At 34.3% G+C, this 19,387-nt stretch overlaps 1 protein-coding gene across 3 annotated transcripts in view; it reads left to right on the top strand.

Moving 5' to 3' along the window:
- The window catches only part of LOC121382874 (exocyst complex component 4-like), a 41,131-nt gene that overhangs the window by 11,133 nt on the left and 10,611 nt on the right, over positions 1-19,387 (top strand). The window contains exons 10-22 of one of the 3 annotated variants that reach the window (XM_041512545.1): positions 1,531-1,601; positions 2,026-2,155; positions 3,011-3,037; positions 6,636-6,707; positions 8,673-8,810; positions 11,384-11,464; positions 12,041-12,125; positions 12,522-12,585; positions 13,505-13,596; positions 14,566-14,595; positions 16,199-16,272; positions 17,485-17,623; positions 18,340-18,421. In XM_041512545.1, coding sequence (XP_041368479.1) covers positions 1,531-1,601; positions 2,026-2,155; positions 3,011-3,037; positions 6,636-6,707; positions 8,673-8,810; positions 11,384-11,464; positions 12,041-12,125; positions 12,522-12,585; positions 13,505-13,596; positions 14,566-14,595; positions 16,199-16,272; positions 17,485-17,623; positions 18,340-18,421 — 1,085 coding nt within the window. The remainder of the gene's footprint in view (positions 1-1,530; positions 1,602-2,025; positions 2,156-3,010; positions 3,038-6,635; positions 6,708-8,672; positions 8,811-11,383; positions 11,465-12,040; positions 12,126-12,521; positions 12,586-13,504; positions 13,597-14,565; positions 14,596-16,198; positions 16,273-17,484; positions 17,624-18,339; positions 18,422-19,387) is intronic. The other 2 variants (XM_041512546.1, XM_041512547.1) reach the window with 2 other exon arrangements.

The following is a 19,387-nucleotide window of genomic DNA, read 5'->3' as shown; positions in this document are numbered from 1 at the left end:
TACACATTCCCTTTCCCTTTCTCTCATTACACATTCCCTTCCTCTCATTACACATTCCCTTCCTCTCATTACACATTACCTTCCTCTCATAACACATTACCTTCCTCTCATTACACATTCCCTTTCTCTCATTACACATTCCCTTTCTCTCATTACACATTCCCTTCCTCTCATAACACATTCCCTTTCTCTCATTACACATTCCCTTCCTCTCATAACACATTCCCTTCCTCTCATAACACATTACCTTCCTCTCATTACACATTCCCTTTCTCTCATCATACATTCCCTTTCTCTCATCACACATTCCCTTCCTCTCATAACACATTCCCTTTCTCTCATTACACATTCCCTTCCTCTCGTTACACATTCCCTTTCTCTCGTTACACATTCCCTTTCTCTCGTTACACATTACCTTCCACTCGTTACACATTCCCTTCCTCTCATAACACATTCCCTTCCTCTCATTACATATTCCCTTTCTCTCATTACACATTCCCTTTCTCTGATCACACATTCCCTTTCTCTGATTGATCAAAACATCGTTTAGGGCGTATACTCCTACATGCAGCATATCAATTAAGATATACACCATGGATATAAATATAATAGAAATGTATGTGGCTCAAACTCCTACCTGCAGTGTACATGTATCAATCGACACATACACCATGGACATAAATACTACCACATCTGACCCTTAAGGTAAATCAGAAAAATTCGGGTTAAGCTGCTCATTTCAGACATAACTTGTTATGTTATTTTTAGTAGGAGCTCGCACAGTAGTAGCTGGATGCATTGACACTAGTTCAAATTAAATTACAGGAATTTACTGGTCAGATAAACCAACATTTTATCACAACAAACACTGTCACATTTATCACCAATGGCAGGGCTTGTGGTATTAACTGCTCTATCAAAAGTTCGGTACATCTCAAACTTTGACCCAATCTAATGTTATTTGGTTTAGTACTACCGTTATTGCTTTTGAAAAACAAATAGATAAGAGACAAATTTTTACTTTACTAAGCCTTCTCCATAACATATAGTAATATATTTAATATGCTATTTCAATGTTAATGGTAATGAATATTATTGAAAGAAACAAAGAAAGCTAACTTGACCAAACATGGAGCCTTACAACTCTGTATTTATCTACTATTAGTTTATCATCCTCAGAATTCACAACAGCAGTAAGCAGTGCTAATGCCAGAGCTGTAGCATTTGTAAAATCAGTTTGTGGTAATCAGTGCATGGCCATTCAGTTTACATTAAATAATAAAATTAAGTCTGTGTATAAAACCACAAGATAAAATTCTTAACATTTCGTCAACCAAATGTTGACATCGTCAGCCAGTTAAAAACATACATGTAATTACTTTTGTTTATATTTCTGAGAATGAAAAAAAAAGAAAAAAAGACAGTGTTGTAAATTTGTCATTCTTTTCGTCTCTCTGACGCCATATAACCATAAATAAAATGTGTTGAGTGCGTCATTAAACAAAACATTTCCTTCTTTTCAACCCACAGGCTATAAAGATGAAAATTCATCCCGAGTTGCTTTCCCTTATTGCAAAGTCATCATTACAGATAGTTGAGAGGTAAGGCATATCAAATAGTTTTGGATTTGTAATTAACTGAAAACTGGTTTCTTTTTCTAAATGGAAGCCCATGAAGATCAGATTAAACATCCTGCTCTTGTAATTGACTGTTTTGTCGACGTAAAATGTATATAACAGAAACTGCTACATTCTATTAAGAGACAGTGGTTTATGTATTCCTGTCATATTTCGAAGTTGTGTATTTTACTGTGTCCATATTTTCAAAGCTTTCTTAGCTCTACGATATCGCAAAACCGTTATAGGGTTTGACATCACTATGGCATGTGTTGTAGTGACGTTATAGCCAACAATGGTTTTACGATATTGTAGTGTTAAGATATCCCTTTGAAAGACCCTGGTGTATAACGTTTTCCTGGTAATTTGCCTTTCAGAATAACTTTGTTTTGTGTTTTTAATGTTTCAGTGCAGGTGAAACCCTGTCCAGTCAGAACCAACCCCGCTATCTGCACGAGTTGTTGGAGGTGATTTTCCAGCAGTTCCGTAATGTTGCCAGTATGCACACTCTTGTTCTAAGGAATGTACACAGAGCCATGGTAAGTTTGGTCATGTCCGAGATCAGACCAACACCAGTGGACTGAACTGGGCCTGGTGGCTTAACCTTTAACTAAATGTATGCTGACTTGACTGAGGGCCCATATATATACCTATATATACATATTGTGATAAATGAAGGTCTACACATGTATCCTGACTTTGACTAAGGACCAAAATGTGTATAAAGGCATTGAAATAAGTCGAGAATGCTCATTCAGGTTACCGGGAGGTTACCACATGTCAAGAAAGTCGAGAACGGTACTTCGTTCTTCATAAAATGTTATTAAAGTAAAACTACATCACCTATATTTTGATCAACTGAGTGTTATTTAGATATACGTACATATATGAGCTATCATCATGCTGCTAGTTGGAAGGTGTAGTGTGTGTATTTTCACAAAAGGTTGGATTTTTTAAACCTATAAAGCCAGGTTTAAATGTCACACTTGCCATGTGTTAAATAGTTAATAGCTGCTGATTTAACAATGTGCAGAAATACAGGTTACAGATAATGACTTCTTTCAGCTATATTATTATAAATTTCACCATGTTTCAGTTTCATGTTAAAACATTTAAACATTATTTTTTTCATATTAGGAGTACAATACTATTTCTTTAACAGACACCTCTTAATTTTTTCTTTTTTAAAATGTAAAATTTTAACACATTATTATTTATTATCAGTTCAGTGCATATTTCAAGTTTGTGTATTATCTTAATACTTCATGTTTATCAGCAGAGTTAATTACAAAATGTGTTTGATGGTTTAAAGGCGGTGAACAAATTTGTTGTAAAAAGCCAACAGCTCAGTTTGTAATGAAAGCACACTGTTAGCATTTAATTTCCTTTAAAAGCACAACCAAAGGCCACTCCAAGGGGAGGTAACTATTGTTAATGCTGTGTCTTGGTTTACAAGGAGATTTTAAAACATGTTCATTTCCCTTTCTGTTCTTTTTTTAGCATGTAAAAAGTGTGGATAACATTATTTAGTGATGCATGAAGAAGGATGAATATTTAATGATCTATAGTAAATGCATGAATACTACATACAGTGCTGATGACGTCTGTTTGGTTTGGTTTAGAACTCGGCTTTGTTCAGTTCTTGTATGGTTTTGTGGTCACAGACTGATGCCCATCTGTAAGTGGGGTCGCAGCTTTAGGGCAGTCAGATTAGAACTTGAACCTCTCATAATCTGTGTCTAAAGTTCTCAGACTGCCTGTGAATAACAAAGAAACTGATATCTCCCTCCTTAATGCTTATAATTTGTTTGGGTCTTTTTTTTTCTTTTTTCTTTGTTTTTCCTGTATGGACAGGCTATAATTTCTGACTGGAGTGCAATGTAGTTTGAGTGTACCAGCATGCTTGAATGCAGGATATCAGATTTTTAATTTTTAAAATTAAAGAACTAAGTAAATAAATTTGAGTGTTTCTAAGTCAAATGCCCGGTAATTTGGATCTGAAATTAAAATCCACAACATATGCATATCAAAGCTGAAAATACCGGTTGAGGTTGAGCAAAGTCCCCAAACGTTAACTCCATTCTGTTTGTATGGGCGACGGACTACAAGACATCTTGAATTTAATCTCCAGGTTTAATAAGCATAGAGCCTGACTCGAGTGATCTATTTAATTTTTTCTTTCAAGGTTTGTTGCTATTGATCTTATCAGCTGTAACCAGGAATAATTGTGCTTTTCTCTAAGTTGTAACATAAAACACTTAAATTTTATATCTTAGGTGAATGAGACAATTTCCACACCATCCTGTTTGATTTGTATACAATAACAAACAAAACTTAGTTGTACATAATTTCACTTCATATTCATATTTTGTAAATAATACATTTTGTTTTTAATTTCAATATTTTCTTCATTCAGTTAGATGCCATAATCTTCAAACAAAAAATTTCCAATAGCAGTTTTGCATTGAAAGTTTTCCATGCCATTATCATACACCCTGTTTATTGCTAATGTAGGGAGATGCAATTCAAATTCAAATTAAAAAACAGCTATAATGATAATGATGTTAGCTATGGTATGCAGTTCAAATATCAATTAAAAAAGTATATTTGAAAAAACACTTATTTTAAAATGTAGAACAATACATGTAAATGCCATATTCTTTTCTGTAACAGCATGTTGCATTTAACTTTAAACAAAATGTGTTTTCTGTATTATTTTATTATTTTTGTTGACCAAATGATTCATGTGCACATCTTATTTTCAAGAGTTTAAATAACATGTAGGTATTTGCAGCTTGAGGAATCTTTTATTTATTTATTTATTTTTATTTATTATAATTATTTTTTTAGATAAATAAAAGCAGTATATTAAAAGTTCATTATATATATTTATTACCCATGTGGTTAAAAATATCTTGGTACTCATCAAAGTGGGATGTAACACTGCGACATCACACGATGATGTCATCGATTGGTGTGCTACAACCTTAAACGAATTGAGTGATATAAATTAAGTGGTTTATGGGTAATAAATAGAATATTAAACTTGCTATTATTTCGTATCATGTTTATGTCCCTCGTGAAATAATTTTACTCAAGACATTAACATGATACGAAATGGAAGCTTGTTTAATATCCTATAAATATGATGATTCTCAAGTTAGTTCGTCGGCAAACCTTTATTATTACAAAGCATGTTAAACAGCTAAAAGCCTCAAGAAAAGTTTATAAATAAATGCTGTTCTTCAGGAGTAGTTGGCATCAGCATTAAATCAGTGTGATAGTATAACTATGTAACTGTGGTTTGCTGTGTGTGTATAGGAGTTGTTTGCACATATGAGCATATGTGTGAATAGTTTTCCATAGTGTGTGTGTGTGTTTACTATCTATGTGGGACAGAGTTTCTTACAATATATTTGTGCTGTCCATGTACTGTGTAGAACTGAAAGCTTTTGTCATTATTTATGCACTATCCACATTGGACATGGTTTTCTCACAATATGTACTGGTACGCACTATCAAGACAGGGTCTTCTTATGATATGTACAATTTGTATGCCAATTTAGTGTTTTCTGGTACTATGTATTATTCACATACGACAGGGTTTTCTCGGTATATAAGCACTATGCCAATTTCGGGTTTTCTGGTACTGTGTATTATCCACATAGGACAGGGTTTTCTCTATGTACTATGTAAGCACTATACATGTAGGACAGGTTTTTAAAATATATACTGGTATGGACTATCCACCTACATTGTAGGACAGGATTTTCTCAATATGTATGGACTATCCACATAAAATTTGGTGTTGTCAATATTTATTGTTTATCCTCAAAGGACTGGGTTCTTTCAGTACATATCTATTATCCATTTAGAACAGGCTTTTCATCAAATGTATGTTCACATAGGTCATGATTTCTTACAATATGTATAGGACACAGTTTTCACACTTAGTTTGTTTTGTTTAACAACATCACTAGAGGACAATGATTTATTAATCATTGGTTATTGGATGTCAAACATTTGGTCATTGTGACATATAGTCTCAGAGAAGAAACTCGCTACATTTTTCCATTAGTAGCAAAGTATCTTTTATATGCATCATCCCACAGACAGGACAGCACATATCACGACCTTTGATATATCAATCATGGTGCACTGCCTGGAACGAGAAATAGCCCAATGGGCCCACCGATAGGGATCGATTCCAGACCGACTGCACATAAGGCAAGCGCTTTACCACTAGGCTACGTCCCACCCCTTGTGACACTATATGCCTATACACAAAGAACATTCTTTTGTTACAATTATCACAGTGTGTAAGCACTATTGATGTAGTATCAAATTTTATCACTCATCTAATCAGTATATTATCAAGCACCTTTCTCAAACCCCATAAAGACTTATGAGAGTCTTAGTTTTCAAGCAAATGTTTACCAACCAATAATTATGATTTAGGATTCATTAAATGGAAAATTGGATGTAATATCGGGTTTTGAGGAAGGGAAGTGAGACAAAACTGATTAAGTTCATGTCTTAGGTGTTTACAGCTATATTTTAGAAATAAAACGGCTTCTAGTAGATGTACATTTAGCTGTAATCATGCTCTGCACATTATTTGTGTACTGTTTCATTAGCATTAGCTAGTATTTTTGTATTCGTAAACAAAAATCTATTTCAAACATCTGAGGCTGTGTCCTGGAGAAAAATATTTTGAATGTCATTGCCTAATAAATTAATCTAAATGATTGAGAAGTATGATTGTTATACCTATTTAATAAGTGAATTAATCCAAATTATATGTCCTAAAATAATGTTTGGTTGACTGATATCAAATTTTATTTAGTTTTTCTTTTAAATATATAGTACAAGAAACTATTACAGTAACTGTTAAACTAAAGTTAGTATCATAAATTGAGTCTGTTTAATGTGTTATATTTGTCATATGTCACCAATAAAGAGCACACATATAATTGTCTTGCATATCTGTGAGCATTTAAAATGATTTTGTCATTGCAGGCTTCAGGCATGCCAATGAGATCAGACTTGATGTATGACATGAAAGATGTGTGGGTAGAATTCCAGGCGGTGGTAAGAAGGGTTATTCATTTATTGCTTTGATTCCTCCTAAATCTCTTTCCAATCCCAACCCATTTATTGCTTGATTCCTCCTAAATCTCCTTTCAATCCCAACTCATTTATTGCTTTGATTCCTCCTAAATCTCTTTCCAATCCCAACCCATTTATTAGTTTGATTCCTCCTAAATCTCTTTCCAATCCCATTTATTGCTTAAATTCCTCCTAAATCTCTTTCCAATTCCAACCCATTTATTGCTTTGATTCCTCCTAAATCTCCTTCCAATCCCAACCCATTTATTGCTTGGATTCCTCCTAAATCTCCTTCCAATCCCAATCCATTTATTGCTTGATTCCTCCTAAATCTCTTTCCAATCCCAACTCATTTATTGCTTTGATTCCTCCTAAATCTCCTTCCAATCCCAATCCATTTATTGCTTGATTCCTCCTAAATCTCTTTCAAATTCCAACCCATTTATTGCTTTGATTCCTCCTAAATCTCCTTCCAATCCCAACCCATTTATTGCTTGGATTCCTCCTAAATCTCCTTCCAATCCCAATCCATTTATTGCTTGATTCCTCCTAAATCTCTTTCCAATCCCAACTCATTTATTGCTTTGATTCCTCCTAAATCTCTTTCCAATCCCAACTCATTTATTGCTTTGATTCCTCCTAAATCTCCTTCCAATCCCAACCCATTTATTGCTTGGATTCCTCCTAAATCTCCTTCCAATCCCAATCCATTTATTGCTTGATTCCTCCTAAATCTCTTTCCAATCCCAACTCATTTATTGCTTTGATTCCTCCTAAATCTCCTTCCAATCCCATTTATTGCTTGGATTCCTCCTAAATCTCTTTCTAATCCCAACCCATTTATTGCTTGATTCCTCCTAAATCTCTTTCCAATCCCAACCCATTTATTAGTTTGATTCCTCCTAAATCTCTTTCCAATCCCATTTATTGCTTAGATTCCTCCTAAATCTCTTTCCAATTCCAACCCATTTATTGCTTTGATTCCTCCTAAATCTCCTTCCAATCCTATTTATTGCTTTGGTTCCTCCTAAACCTCTTTCCAATCCCAACCCGTTTATTGCTTTGGTTCCTCCTAAATCTCTTTCCAATCCCAACCCATTTATTGCTGGGTTTCCACCTAAATCTCTTTCCAAAATACAAACCGAATGGACAAAATTCCCAACAGTCATAACCCAAACAGACAAAAGCCCAACCTCTTATTTCAAATGTGAGCACAACTCCATTGCTGCTAGAATGTTTTGGTGTATGCAGTTCATTTAATATGAAAACAAATCCTCTAGCTGTTCTCACCTTGGGTGCTTGTAGAAGCCTTTGTGCCATTTTTCAGCAATGCTAGTTAAGAGCATCCATCTGCTATTCTCCCAGTCAATCAACCATTTGACACATGCTTAAATCCATGGAAGGTTCAAGCATGTCTGTCTTAGGCACAATCTCCGAATTTCCAGGCAGATGTGTCCAAGACAGCTAATCTCTCTAATGCAGGTAGTTACTAGTGATAGAGGATGAAGTATCCAGATAGGTGCTCTGAAGTACATACATGTAGGCAACATCCATGAAGGAAACTGAGATAAATTTATGATTGGTAGACATTTCAAGCAAGAAATACTGGTGGCATTTCAGGGCTTTAGTTCTCACTAATTTGGGCACAACATACCTTTTGTCTATTCTGAGCACACCAAGGTCTTTTTAGTGTAGTAATGTTAATATTGTTATTAAAAGCTAGTAAAGAGTTGTACATATTCAGAAAAGTTACTTTAATGTAATTTGAGCTTAACATTCCATTGATTTTGAGGTGAACTTTTACGGTTAACACCTTTGTACTTAATTCGGGCACACCCTTTATCGCCTCAGCAGTTTAGTGAATTTTGTGAAAAATGTGTAGCCAACTGAATTTTACTTTAAGGAGAGAAATGATTCTTTTCTAATCTTAAATATTTTGTTGAATAGCTGCAAGTTCTGCTTGGGGAGTACTTGGATGTTAAAAACACCCTGTCGTCACGACAACAAGCTCCTAGCGGTTTTGATGAGCCCAGTATGGACATTGGAATGTACTTTAGCAAGAAGCGACTGCCAAGGCCGAAGAAGGTATGGAATTAAAGCTTGTATCTAGTTACATGTATATCTTTTAACATGTCCTTTTGAATGCCACTCTTATATTAATTTAACATTTACAATTTAATTTTTTTGATGAAAAAATGAAAACCATTTAATGAGTAATTTTTACGTGTTAGGATTATTTCAGTTTCAACTTACATCAAAACATGTGCTTTGTTCAAGAAAAGGAATATTCGTTTAGTACACCATAGCACATTTTAACAACAGCTGTTAAACATTGATTGTATAGGTGGTGCGGGACATAGGATTGATCACATTTTAACAACAGCTGTTAAACATTGATTATATAGGTGGTGCAGGACATAGGATTGATCACATTGATTATATAGGTGGTGCGGGACATAGGATTGATCACATTTTAACAACAGCTGTCAAACATTGATTGTATAGGTGGTGCGGGACATAGGATTGATCACATTTTAACAACAGCTGTTAAACATTGATTGTATAGGTGGTGCGGGACATAGGATTGATCACATTTTAACAACAGCTGTTAAACATTGATTGTATAGGTAGTGCGGGACATAGGATTGATCACATTGGTTATATAGGTGGTGCGGGACATAGGATTGATCACATTTTAACAACAGCTGTCAAACATTGATTGTATAGGTGGTGCGGGACATAGGATTGATCACATTTTAACAACAGCTGTTAAACATTGATTGTATAGGTGGTGCGGGTCATAAGATTGATCACATTTTAACAACAGCTGTTAAACATTGATTATATAGGTGGTGCGGGACATAGGATTGATCACATTGATTATATAGGTGGTGCGGGACATAGGATTGATCACATTTTAACAACAGCTGTTAAACATTGATTATATAGGTGGTGCGGGACATAGGATTGATCACATTGATTATATAGGTGGTGCGGAACATAGGATTGATCACATTTTAACAACAGCTGTTAAACATTGATTATATAGGTGGTGCGGGACATAGGATTGATCACATTTTAACAACAGCTGTTAAACATTGATTATATAGGTGGTGCGGGACATAGGATTGATCACATTTTAACAGCAGCTGTTAAACATTGATTATATAGGTGGTGCGGGACATAGGATTGATCACATTTTAACAACAGCTGTTAAACATTGATTATATAGGTGGTGCGGGACATAGGATTGATCACATTTTAACAGCAGCTGTTAAACATTGATTATATAGGTGGTGCGGGACATAGGATTGATCACATTTTAATAACAGCTGTTAAACATTGATTATATAGGTGGTGCGGGACATAGGATTGATCACATTGGTGGGCCCATTGCACTATTTTTCATTCCAGCTAGTGCTCCACAAGTGCGATGGTGCATATAAAAGATCACTTGTTGCTAATTAAAAAGAGTAGCTCATGAAGTGGTGGCAGTGGCTTTTTTCTCTCATTATACGTGAGGTCCTTAACCACACATGTTGTGTACATTGTTAACTGAAACATGTCTTCTATCATGTGGTTATTTTGATGCTTGGCCTAGGAAGGGATATTTTACTAACTTGCAGACAGGACAGGTCATAAAACAATCTTCAGTGTGTCCGTCAGGGTGATCAGTTGTACAACACATTGCACTTAGATGACAAGCATTCAACATCTAACATACATTAGCCCATGTATTGTAAAATAAGCAAAACTTTTTTTTTTTTCTTTGTTATACTTCCTTCTATTATTTTTTCTTTCCTTTTTGTGGCAACATGTTTATTACTATCATAATATATTATTTGTATTCTTATATAGTGTGTATCCTATAACATTAATGTAAGGTAGTGATACCATGGCCCCCACCCCTGGCATTACCGTATTTCTTTTCTGGGGATAATAAACTTTGAAGAAAAAAAGTAAATAATAAAAATAATCATAACTCTCTTAATGTTTATTTCAGCAAACATAATGATATAACAAGTCATTCACAATTATGAACACTCGCGAGAGCTGACAAACCATACATGTATGGTTTGTATGCTTGTCATAACCTTGATGATAGAGAATTGTTACCTTAGGCAACAGAGTAATGTATATCTTTAAAATTGTCACCAAGTAATTCAAAATCTGTGTATATTTTTTGTGTATGTTTGGTAACAAAAGCTGTGAGCTTTTTTCAGCTATTAATGCTTCCTGAACTATATTCTATGATGTGAACATACTTCATATGTGGATACTGTAATATTGCTCGTTATTACACACCAGTGTAAGATATTGCTTGTGTCAGAACAATCACTCAGTATCTAACTAGTGTAATATCGGCATAACGTGAGCCTCACGTAGATCAATTGCTGACCCAATTTGGAGAAACATAACATGTAGTAGGTACCATATCTGCTTACGTCTGCATTGTGGCTTGTTTGCAGTTGGTTTGTAATAAATAAAATAATAAACTAGCTTGCCTGTCATATTATTTTTATGAAACTTGTGAACAGTGTTGGTATCTGACTCGCTTTCGCTTGTCAGATACCAAAACTGTTAACTCAGTTCATAAAAATGGTATGACAGGCAAGTTAGTTTAGTATTCTATATTTAACGAATGTTTTATTTTTCAGATTTCCCTGTTTCGTTTTGATGCTTCACTGCATGCTCTCAGTACCAACAGCTATAACGATAACAGCCGAAGATACGACAGAGTAAATATCAAAACATTTATTTATATGTTATCCTAGATATTTGAAGAGATTCAGTCACAGTTGCTGTTTGTGGTTTTTGGTTTGGTAAGAAGGTAAATTATTTATATGTTTATTTAAACCAATGTTTACAGATGTATGAATTCTATTTGATTACAATGTTATTGGGTTTATGGTTAGACATATAAATAAATACTAGTCAAATATGCCTTTTGCATTTAGGAAATATATTTGCCAAATTGAACATAATTTTATTCAACCATTGTCATTTATTTCCAATTGCAGATATATTTTTATACGCTCGTCTTTGATGGGTTGTTTTATTGTATAGTATTGTCCGTCTAAACATTTCATTTCCTGAGCATATCTTTGTCATCAGTTCATGTAGGATCATCAAGCCTTGCATGCAAGTACAACTTGGGATGGTGGTGTGCCACGTACCATATACAGTGTAGCTAGGTCACTGCAATCTACTTTCTCACATTAATACACCTACTTTTTGCAGACATATCATATACCTCACCGGTACTCTTTGTCAAGTATTTATTTTATTAATGACTGTACTGTTTAATTTTACAGACCGAATTGTTTGGTGGTAAAGGATTGCTGGGTGGTCTGGGGAAACACCAGTTGGTCTGCAAGCCAGATGCTAACAACATCACTTGTGAGTTTTCTTTGCTCTCAGTTCCTTAAGTTAGGTGTTTTTCTTGAAGAAATGTTACAATGATTTACTCTTTACATAGTAACTCAGTACTACTCAATAATTAGACATTTTAGTCAGGGTTTTGCCAAAAATAACTTGATTTCATTGTGTTAAATTTCAGAAATCAAACCTTATAGCTTTAACAAGTTTTTAGTCATCAGGGTCTATGTACTGGTTCTGATTTTCTTCGTTATGACTATTTTTTATTTTTTATTACAGTGACATATAAGCCTTTATGAACCTTCATGCAGATTTTCTTATTAGACAATTTTAATTATTTTTTTTTAAAGTAATATATAAGCCTTTACGAACCTACATACAGATTTTCTTCATTATGACTCTTTATTTTCTTTACAGTGATATATAAGCCTTTAAGAACCTTCATACAGGAAATTGAAGCTGCAATGGAAACTGCTCCTGGGTTTGTAGTTTCTTAGAATTTCTTCTTTTTTTCCTCTTGAATTGGGTCACATACCAGGCTTCATTTAGCCAACCATTTTTCACTAAATGTTTGCAAACTATTTTGACTGATTTCCGAAGTGGTAGGGGCGTGACGTAGCCCAGTATTAAAATGCTCACTTGATGTGCAGTCGGTCTGGGATCAGTCCCCATCGGTGGGCCCATTGGGCTATTTCTCATTCCAGCCTGTGCATCACAACTCATATCAAAGGCTGTGGTATGTACATGGGTGTCTGTGGGATGGTGCATATAAAAGATCTCTTGCTGCAAATCGAAAAGAGTAGCCCATGAAGTGGCGACAGCAGATTTCCTCTCTCAATATCTGGGTGGTCCTTAACCATATGTCTGACACCATATATTGTAAATAAAATGTGTTGAGTGCGTTGTTAAATAAACCATTTCCTTCCTTCCGAAGTGGTAATTTACTTTACCGAGTAGCTTAATAACCAGTCTAGCAAGCGTTAGCAACAAACTGATGGCTATGTCACTATGTTCTACTGTACGCAGTTTACTACACATTAACATGAATCTATGTCCGAGGCATATCTGCTTTATCAATTCATATGGGATCATCAAACCTTGTATGTGTCGCATACCATTACTAGGTCATTGTGACCTACTTTAAATTGATTACTTAAAGATTGTCATTTTCTTTAGGTTCATGTGGTATAAACAAAAAGCATGTGCAGACTGTTAATCCATCCCATTATACAAATTTCACATATGTAATTATAATCCAATCACACACGTAACAAATTCATTAATGTGTGTGCTTCTCTGTCATACTCCTCACAGGTGTATCATGTACCTCACAGATACTCTTGTTAATATTGCTATATGTCATTTGGATAACTAAAATCAATTAATGTTTTTGGTTTCAGTCTTCAGGAATACATTACAGACTTTGTCGAGAATGCTTTTCTAGGACAGGTTCACCAGAAAGTTTCTCGGAGTATTGATGCAGCCACACGAGGTATTTATTTGAATGACATTCAGTGATAACAGCCATTAGTAGTTTTATTTAGATAACATAGTGTGTCTGTAATGCATGTTAACAGTATCGAGGGTCTTCGTTAGAGTGCAAGTGAGTCCTCTGTGAAAAATAACACATTAAAATTAATTGTTCAATTTGGGATTTGTTCGTGACAGATCTGCCACTTACAGGTCTACCGTTGTCGTTTTCAGACAGTATGATGTGTGTTACACCCACTTTTCTAACCTTTGAAGTACATGTATACTGTGAACGGTGTTCAGATCCCATATTGGATATAACCTTGTTATTTAATGTAAATGCAACTTTGTTCTCAGTAAACCATTAATTGTATTTATACTATAACTTACCCATGATATCCATGTTATATCCCCATGTGATAATTTAGTGTATTAACCCGGTTAATAATAGAATGCAAATTTGCAAGGTCTCTATGTAATGTGTTGCTGCGGATGGGTCATTTGCATACAAGCCAACAAGACCTGCATAACGTTTTCAAAGATTTAGTTAAAATAAGTGACGTCAAACTAATTTGTGCCAATCGCGATTAAACTTATAACATATTAAATATAATTTCTTGCTAAGAATATCAGTGGCTGTATATTCAATGTGTTTCTGATCGTGTTAATATTTGTAAGAAGCCCAAACGGGATTTTGTCTTCAAATAATTTCGTACGTACGAAAAAATTATATTTTAGGAAATAAAATGAAATTTAACCTAGTACATATTTAAGAATGATCAGAAACACGTTTAATATACAGCCACTAATATTTTATGTAGAAAAATATATTTGATATGTAATTACAATCTCTGTTAGTCCACAACATCTTAAAAATTACAGCAAACTCAGGAATGTTCCTTTAAAATTTTACATATTCTAGAGTTGTTAATAGTCTGTTTTCAAATTTGCCATTTTATGCCATGTGTTGTATTTTACCCGTCATTGTCAGTCATTGAGGAGGAAGACAGTCAGCACAAATGTGAGTGAAACGATGGTTGTCATGTGGTTTGTGTTTTGTGTCCACACTGTTCTGTTCATTCTTCTTTCTGTTCAGAAAATGTTTGAAATGTTTTCATTGATTTGCATTTGTGCATTGATATTTCGTTTCATATTGAAATTGTTACAACAGTTTGATAGGTAATTGGCTTGAAATCTGCCTCAAACATTCGCTAGCAATGAGGCATAATAACTGAACAGTGCTCCATCATGTGTTAACGGATCAAAGATCAATTCATTTGCCAAGGAAAGTTAAACAAAAAGTTCTAGAATTACGGGGTATATTGAAACTAAATTGTCTTGTTGGGGTTTATTTCTGTTAAAACTTGAAAAAATATTGTATGTTTAAAATGACATTTTTAAGCTTTTTGTTGTTATGTTTGTTATTTTATATCTTATACGAGTTAATAAATGGATTATTGTGTGTGTCGCCATGCATACATGAGAGAGAGAGAGAGAGAGAGAGAGAGAGAGAGAGAGAGAGAGAGAGAGAGAGAGAGAGAGAGAGAGAGAGAGAGAGAGAGAGAGAGAGAGAGAGAGAGAGAGAGAGAGAGAGTGAGTGAGTGAGTGAGTGAGTGTGTGTGTGTGTGTGTGTGGCATACTTGTGTTGTTTTTGTATAAAATATTTTGTTGCAACAGTGCATAATGAGCTAAATGTTTTTTGTTTCTCTTTCATGGTATTGTTTATAAATTACAATATGAAGCAATGGAATTAGCATACAAAAAACCCACCAGTTTTGTGTTATTACATTGTACTTATTAACAATTCAATCAATTTTCATTTCAACTTTATGAACTTGATTCATCTGGTTTTGTGCTTATAAAACTTTTAAGGTCCAGATCCAAGTGTTTGATCATATTTTGACACTTAAATTCATGGCAACAAACTGCATACATTTGATGTCATTAAAGATTTTAATCTAGACTGTAAAGTTTAATAAGTTTGGACCAACATTTAAATTATTTTAGTAAACATGTCGAAAATAAACCAAGAATGACAATAGTGAAACGTGAAAATGTCTTTATGCCCTTCACCTCCACACATCCATAAAAAACGTTGATACAAAATATTTAATATATCTCATTAATTTGGCATTTTATTACCAGTACATTTCAAAAATTGTTTAACTTGATTCTGAATTAAAGCTAGAATTGTGCAGTTTGTAATGTCACATAATTAATTATTGTTAGACGTTAATTTTTGCACTTGAATAATTTTACTAGAATTCTCTTGTACAATTCTGACAGTTAAATGTACTTCCTCTGTGTTTGCCACAAACATACAAATCATATGTTAAAAGAGGGTGTTTATATCGGTGTATGTTTTTATTAAAAAAAAAATGTTTGTAAAAGCATTCCTTACAAATAATTTTTTTTGATGTATGCTTTTTTGGAAGAAGGTGGGGTGTTCCAAACAGGAGTACAGTTTGTATGCTCCTGAACATTTTGATAACTGAGAGCTTGTAGTTTCATTGATCCAGAGACAGTGATATGATTTACAGTGTCGTCAAGTATCACTCGGTAACTGTGGTGTGGGACCATATTTTCACGACACTGATTACTAAACGGAGACTAATGTGTTGCAGGTTTTGATGCACTGAGGAATGTGATTGATGAAAAAAGTCGAAGAGAACTCGGCATTCCAAGGCCACTGTTACAGGTACCTTTTTCAGATATATCGGTGCTGGATATTTTGAGTTTTATTTGGAAATGCAAACAGAGATATAGATAGAGATAACTTCCGAAATTACCTTTGTATGTACCAATCTTAGGTGCAAAGCCTGCTGCAATGAGTATATGGATCCTCTATTGTGATATCTTTATTCTGTAACATTCAGAGATATGTATAAACGAAAGCTTGCCAATAAAGTGAAATTCAGAGGAGGTTTTTTTGTTGTATTCTTTCCCAGAATCAATTTTTAAAATAAAAAAAAATAAAAGAATAGTAAGTGTTTCCAACTAGATGTCATTAGATAACCAGTTCGGAGTTTGTCCAGTTTGCACTCCCACTATCCCATGGTGCCCAACATCACAAATAACCAGTTCGGAGTTTGTCCAGTTTGCACTCCCACTATCCCATGGTGCCCAACATCACAAATATTTCCTTGCCAACACTTCATGATTAAGAGATGAATTCCCTCTGATTGACACGCTCATTACAGTACCTTTTTTAGATATAACAGTGCTGAATATTTTGACAGTTTTATTTTGAAATGCAAACAAAATAGTAATAACTTTCCTAAAATTAACCTTTCGGGAGTGACAACCTTACATGTACGTGCAAGACTTCTGTAAGGAGTATGGGTATCCTCCATTGATATTTGGGTGCAATATCTTTATTCGATGACATTCAGAGCGGTGTATAAACAAAATCTTGTGAATAAAGTGAAATTCAGAGGAAGTCTTTTGTCGTTTTCTTTCTCAGGATCAATACAATACAAGAATAAGTAATAGGAATAGTAAGTATTGAATTAGTATGTCATAAGATAACCAATTCAGACTTTGACCATTTTGCACCCCTACCATCACATGGTGCCCAACATCAGACATACTGCCTCTCCACCACTTTATGGTGTTGTGGTTAAGCCATCGAATACAAAGCTGGTAGATACTGGGTTTGCAGCCAGGTACCAGTTCTCACCCAGAGCAAGTTTTAACAACTCAATGGGTAGATGTAAGACCACTACACTAAGCACTAACCCACTATCCTGGACAGACATCCCAGATAGCTGAGGTGTGTGTGCTCAAGACAGCATGCTTGAACCTTAATTGGATATAAGCACGAAATAAGTTGAAATGAATGAATGACCTCACCATTATTGGTTAAGAGATGAATTGCCACTGATTGTCACACTCTTTATTCTGTTTTCAGAGCACCGTCACAGTTGATAAGAACATTGAGGAACTTCAAGGCCTAATGCACGATCTACCCGACTACGCTGACCAGTTCCTCAACATGATCTGTAATGTACTGCGGGACTACAGGGATAAATGCCACTCAGCCTACAGAGGTAATTTTCTAGTTCCACTTTATTCACACTATACTTCACAACATGATCTGTAACGTACTGCGGGACTACAGGGATAAATGTTACTCGGCCTACAGAGGTACACTATACACTTCAACATGACAGCAATGCATATGTTCATTGCTATAAAGTTGTTATTGTGAAACATTCTAAAATGATATACAGTAACAACATGACAGCAATGCATATGTTCATTGCTATAAAGTTGTTATTGTGAAACATTCTAAAATTATATACAGTAACAACATGCAGCAATGCATATGTTCATTGCTATAAAGTTGTTATTGTGAAACATTCTAAAATGATCTACAGTAATTTTTCATGATACCGGTAATGTATTAGTTGTTTCGTGCAAATATGAAGCATTGTTCAGTTTTATATTATACAATACATGTAGTTGCATTTGTTTCTTTTTTAAAGATATTATTTTAGACATTGTTCAGTTTTATATACATGTATTAACCTTTCATTATAATTGACCAGTTTGTTTTCTGTGAATCTTGTAAAATATTATTCAGTTTTATACAGTGAAGTTTTATTATAATATGTTTGATGGGGTTTTTTTTTGTAGATATTGTGAAACATTGTTTAATTTTGTACAAAATAATTTCATTTGTTTTCATCAAAGATTGTGAAACAAATTGTTTGGTTTTATTCAATAGAATTTTGTAAAACTGTCAATTTGTCGTGTTTTTCAGATATTGTGCAACACGGGTCAGATGAAAAGCGAGTTATTAGTGCTCTCTGGGCAAAGGATGAAGACATAAGCCGATTTCTCAGGTTCATTATAATTATTATAATTACTTTTAGCTAAAACAAAACAGTTTGTGTTCAGTTTTGAGAGTATTACATTTAAATCATACACTATATGATTGTAGTTAAAATGTTTGCCATGGGATAACATCTTTATCCCAGATATGTAATAAAACAAATATCTGCACTCAGCCACTAAGAACCTAGATAATGCAGATGGTTGTTTACATAGATTTGTAACACCCTTAGGTCGTTTTCCCATTGATAAAGTGCAATAAATCTGTATAACTGCATATTTTAAAAATCCTACCTGTCTTTGAATCACACTTCGTCAACGCATCATGCAATGTCAGTTAGTGACATGGTACAAGTCTGTTACCACATAAACCTTTTGTTATAGACATGGTTATGTAAATGCATGTAGTTACACGCATGTGAGGCTAAAACAGGCTTTGTAAATTTGGTCCTTGATGTTTTGATTGACAGCAGAACTGTCACACTCTGGACTGCTGGCTTGCAATCAGAACATTGAAAGTGTGCTAATAACCATGCATATCACTTGTAAGTTTAACTTTATGCGGTAACTTTAATATGTTTTCTTACACACCTGTTGGTGAGAACATCATTCATTATTTTTGATAACACATAATAGTGTTAACACACATATGTGCGATAACATTTTAAAAACATACAACTGGCCATACCATACCATCCAATGAAAAAAAGCATGGTCTAATCGATCACTCTGTGACGTACAAGTTAACCTGAAATTTTCTTGTCTGTGAAACACAAGTTAACTATACGAGCTAGGGCCATACATAGGTTTTAATTGGAAAAGGTATTTAAATTTATTTTAAAACTTTATATGTAAGAAATAGAATACTACATTCATGTCCGTTAGATACCATTTATCTTACAACTCATTGCATATGTTTTTTAACAACTCGTTGTAAGATAAACGGTATCTAACAGACACTCATGTAGTATTCTCTT

The sequence above is a fragment of the Gigantopelta aegis genome, chromosome 10 (genome assembly GCF_016097555.1).
Source record: "Gigantopelta aegis isolate Gae_Host chromosome 10, Gae_host_genome, whole genome shotgun sequence".
Classification (NCBI taxonomy): Eukaryota; Metazoa; Mollusca; class Gastropoda; order Neomphalida; family Peltospiridae; genus Gigantopelta; species Gigantopelta aegis.
Note: the sequence above shows the minus strand (reverse complement) of the source record. Positions and strands in the feature narration are given on the sequence as shown.